Source organism: Trypanosoma conorhini, assembly GCF_003719485.1.
Source record: "Trypanosoma conorhini strain 025E chromosome Unknown Tco_14.4_contig_00673, whole genome shotgun sequence".
Lineage (NCBI taxonomy): Eukaryota > Euglenozoa > Kinetoplastea > Trypanosomatida > Trypanosomatidae > Trypanosoma > Trypanosoma conorhini.
Window position 1 is genome coordinate 5,096 of NW_021704759.1, and position 3,517 is coordinate 8,612.

General features: G+C 64.1%; 4 protein-coding genes across 4 annotated transcripts in view, besides 2 other annotated features; all 4 read left to right on the plus strand.

Annotated features, from left to right (window-relative positions):
- Tco025E_07964 (uncharacterized protein) overlaps positions 1–30 on the plus strand; it is a gene marked incomplete at both ends in the record, with an annotated part of 303 nt that extends 273 nt beyond the window's left edge. Inside the window, one exon of the mRNA XM_029374821.1 lies at positions 1–30. This exon is cut by the window's left edge and continues 273 nt beyond it. Coding sequence (XP_029225075.1) covers positions 1–30 — 30 coding nt within the window.
- Positions 31–189: 159 nt separating this feature from the next.
- On the plus strand, positions 190–933 carry Tco025E_07965 (uncharacterized protein; the record flags this gene model as incomplete). The annotated part of the gene is made up of 1 exon (XM_029374822.1): positions 190–933. One exon carries the CDS (start codon positions 190–192, stop codon positions 931–933), a length of 744 nt encoding a protein of 247 aa, XP_029225076.1.
- Positions 934–1,345: 412 nt separating this feature from the next.
- Positions 1,346–1,382: a microsatellite.
- A 6-nt stretch (positions 1,383–1,388) lies between these two features.
- Positions 1,389–1,433: a microsatellite.
- On the plus strand, positions 1,434–2,453 carry Tco025E_07966 (uncharacterized protein; the record flags this gene model as incomplete). The annotated part of the gene is made up of 1 exon (XM_029374823.1): positions 1,434–2,453. The coding sequence occupies one exon, from the start codon at positions 1,434–1,436 to the stop codon at positions 2,451–2,453; it is 1,020 nt and encodes a 339-aa protein (XP_029225077.1).
- Positions 2,454–2,989: 536 nt separating this feature from the next.
- Tco025E_07967 (nucleoside transporter 1) lies at positions 2,990–3,469 on the plus strand (the record flags this gene model as incomplete). The annotated part of the gene is made up of 1 exon (XM_029374824.1): positions 2,990–3,469. The coding sequence occupies one exon, from the start codon at positions 2,990–2,992 to the stop codon at positions 3,467–3,469; it is 480 nt and encodes a 159-aa protein (XP_029225078.1).
- Between the last annotated feature and the right edge of the window lie 48 nt (positions 3,470–3,517).

Below are 3,517 nucleotides of genomic sequence, written 5' to 3' on the forward strand. Positions count from 1 at the left end.
GCTGGAGGAGCTTCGAAACGCCATTTGTGAGCGAGCGTTGAAGAGTGCGGGCAGTCCGCCTGGGCGGGGGCCGCTTCGCCGCGCCGTGCGAAACCGCCACGGCGTCGCCTGAAGCTGGGGACAGAAAGGCAGCAACTTTGCTTCAGGGCAACGCTGATGCCTTTGTACGGGGGACGCAGCTGAAGCAAAATGGGCTCTGTCGGTGAAGAGTCGCTGAGCATTTGTCGCTTCACAATGGAGAAGCAGGTGGGTGGTGTCTTTGCCTGCTCTCTGGCCATTGCGGCGGGTGCTGACGCCAGTGAGTGGGTGACCCTTCCTCCACGCCTCGGTAATTGTGCCTCGATGCGGGAGGCGTTTTCTGTAACTCTTCAGCGCACCGGCGAGGAAAGGGCAAACGTCATGGTTGGCTTCGTTGTGGAGGTGCCGACGATGCTGCCGCCATGGCGTGGCGAAGTAGCGAAGGAAGAATTCGAGCACCGCCTTGCCATCGCAGAACTACGGGAGGAGGTGGCCTTGAGGGAGACTCGGTACGGCAGTTGCTCCAGCGGCTCTGAATACGTGACGGTGCGCCTAGCCAGTCTTTGTGGCCTCTGTCGTGAGAAGCTGGGGGCCGAGGCGGATTGCCGTGTTGCACGTGGTCGTCTGGCGGAGCTCGCGGCGGCGAAGCCATTGGGCGCCGTTCCACCGTCTCTCTCGGGCCCCTGGCCCCCGGAGGTGACGCGCGTGCCGCGGGAGCCACGCGGGCGGGCACCGGCAATGCCGCCCCCGCCGCAGTCGGCCTGCAAAATGGGCACCAGCGAGCCCTCAGCGACGCCCCAACGGCCCGGCGGCGCAGCCAGTATGTGGAGAGAGCTCACGGCGACTGACGGAAGGGCGTTGTACTACAACGTCGTCACCAACACAACCACGTCAGTGCGTCCGCGGCGGCGATGACCTGCGCGCAAAAGCAGGGGGCGGGGAAAACAAGCCTCCCCGCCGGGTCTGAGGCGGCGCGCGCCCTTCCGGAGCATTGCTGCCGCCTCGTTCGCTTGGTGGGCTTTGCCTGGAGGGCGGTGCCAGAATCTCTGTTTCCCGGACCTCTCCGTTTTTTTTTTGCGGGTGAATGAGTAGTTGCTTCCTCTGCCTCCGTTGTCACTTGTCAACTGCTGCCTACTTCCCTCCTGTTCCTGTGTGGATACGCCGCCGAGTGGGGTGGGAAGGTCCAGTACGGGGTCCTCTTCGTGTGCGCTCCTGGCCCACACGCGCTGTTCTGCAGACGGCCGTGGCGCCTACGCTCCTGCTTTGCCGTGTTGGAGCTGGCATTCCTTCCTTTTGTGTGTCCCTGCGTGTTGGGTTCTTTTGGGTCCTCCTCCTCCTCCGCTGCTGCTGCTCCTGCTGCGTGCCGGCCAGAGGCGGGGGCGAGGCGGAGGTGAGCGGGGCGGGCCGAGCCGGGGATGAGCAAAGCGCCAAAGAGGCGCGGCCTCTCGATGGAGGAGAAGGTATCGCGGGTCGAGGAGTGGTTCTTGGCTCACCCCACGCCTTACACGCTGAGGGATTTGCTGCTGGTGCTGCCAAAGGCGACGGGCGTCATTCCGCAGTCAATCGAGGAATGCCTGGAGCTCCTCGTCGCCGAGAGCCGCATCCGTCAGAAGAAGATCGGCGTCCACGTCCTCTTTTGGCGGTTTCCCAAGACGGCGGCGCAGCAGTTGGCCGCGGCGTTCGACACCGGCGGCAGTGGTGGGGCGGCGGCCGCAGCCAAATACACGGGTATGGGTTTGCCGCAGCTGCAGAAGGAGGTGCGGGCGTTGGAGGCGGAGGAGGCGGAAGCGCGTCGTCGCGTTCAGGGCGCGCGTGCGGAAATCGGCGATGCCGCGTCCGTGCAGCGCGACTCCATGAAGGCGCGGCAGCTGCAGGAAGAAGTGAAGGCGCTGCGGGCGGAGCTGGGGAAAATGGCGGCGTTTGATCCAGCCATGATCGAGCGCGTGAAGGCCGCCACAACGGCGGCGTGGGAGGCAGCCAACAGGTGGACAGACAACTTGTACCTCCTGGAGCACCACATCTCGCAGCGCATGGGAGTAGCTCCGCGAGAGCTGCGCATGCGGCTGCAGCTGCCTGCGGACGTTGATTACGTCGAGTTCGACGAGTTGGCGCGCGACAACGACGGCAAGACAAAGGCCGCCACGACAGCTCCCGAGGGGGCGGCGGCGGCGGCGTCACCCCCGCGGGGCGCGGAGGAAGGCGTTGCGGGCGAGCCGGAGTCCCCGCCGCCACCCCCCGCGGCTGAAGCAGCGGACACGCCTGCGGCACTTGGCACATGCAGCCCCCACGAGCGAGCCAAGCGGGGCAGGGGAGACGGCGTGGCGGCGGTGAGAGAGGGCCAGACAGGGGCGGCGAAGTGTCCGCGAAAAGAAGCCAAGGGGGACGCAGTGGGGCACGCCGCCGCTCGCCGTGGTAGGAAGAAGAAGGAGTCATAGAGGCGCACGTGACGGACCGGCGGGAGAGGGAGGCCGCTAGTCGACGCAGCTTTGCTTTGCCTCCCCCCGAACGCCCTCCCCCAAGCCGAGACGTAAATGTGGTGAACTGCCCGCCTTTGCAGACAGGCCGACACTTCACGACCGACAGACCCTCCCGCCGGGTTTCAGCAGCACAGAAGGGGACAGAGAGATGCACGGACGCGCGGGGGAAGCCATTGTGTCTCCCCGCCGCCACCGGAGTGCTCACTGCACTGCACTGCACGGGCCATGTCCTTTTCGGCGGCGACCGGCGGCACCGCCGCTCTCGCTCCTGCCCACCAACTCTTTTCAGACTTATGGGACTCGGGTCGCATGCAGCAGACACAGAATATTTCAAGTCCAACACATCTCCTGCTGTGTTTGCGTTGCCCCGGGCATCCCCAGCGCCGCCCATCTGCGGGGCTGACGCCGTGTATGTGTTTCCTCCCCGCTAGCCTCTCTTCTGCGCCCCCTTCCAGATCGCTCTCCCTCCACTAGCCATAGGCAGCAACGCAGCAATGGCAGTACTCGGCTTCCACTCATGGTCCGAGTTCGTCGTGTATCTCACCTTTCTGTTCTTTGGAGTGTCGATCATGATGGTATCCAACGCCATCACTGCGGCCCCGTCCTTCATCACCGAGTTCTACAAGTACGCTCAGGGCGACAAGAACGCCAAGGCCGAAGATCCGAGCTTCTGGATTAATGTGCTGACGTACTACAATGCAGCTGTGTTTGGGATGCAGGTCGTGTGCGAGACATTCATGCTGACGCCCCTGGGCAGGAGCATTCCGCTACGTCCGCGGCTTATTTGTGGACTTATCATGCCGTTTGGGGAGATGCTCGCGCTGATCCTTGTCGCGCTTGGTACACGTCGGAGGCTGGTGCCAAGGCCACCATTATGGTCCTTGCTGTTGTCAGTGGGCTCTCGAAGACGCTCTGCGACTCCGGTACGGGTGCCCTCGCAGGCCCATTCCCGACAAAGTTCTACAGCTCGGTAATATGGGGGATCGGTCTTTCAGGCATCATCTCATCCGCAATGTCGGTGA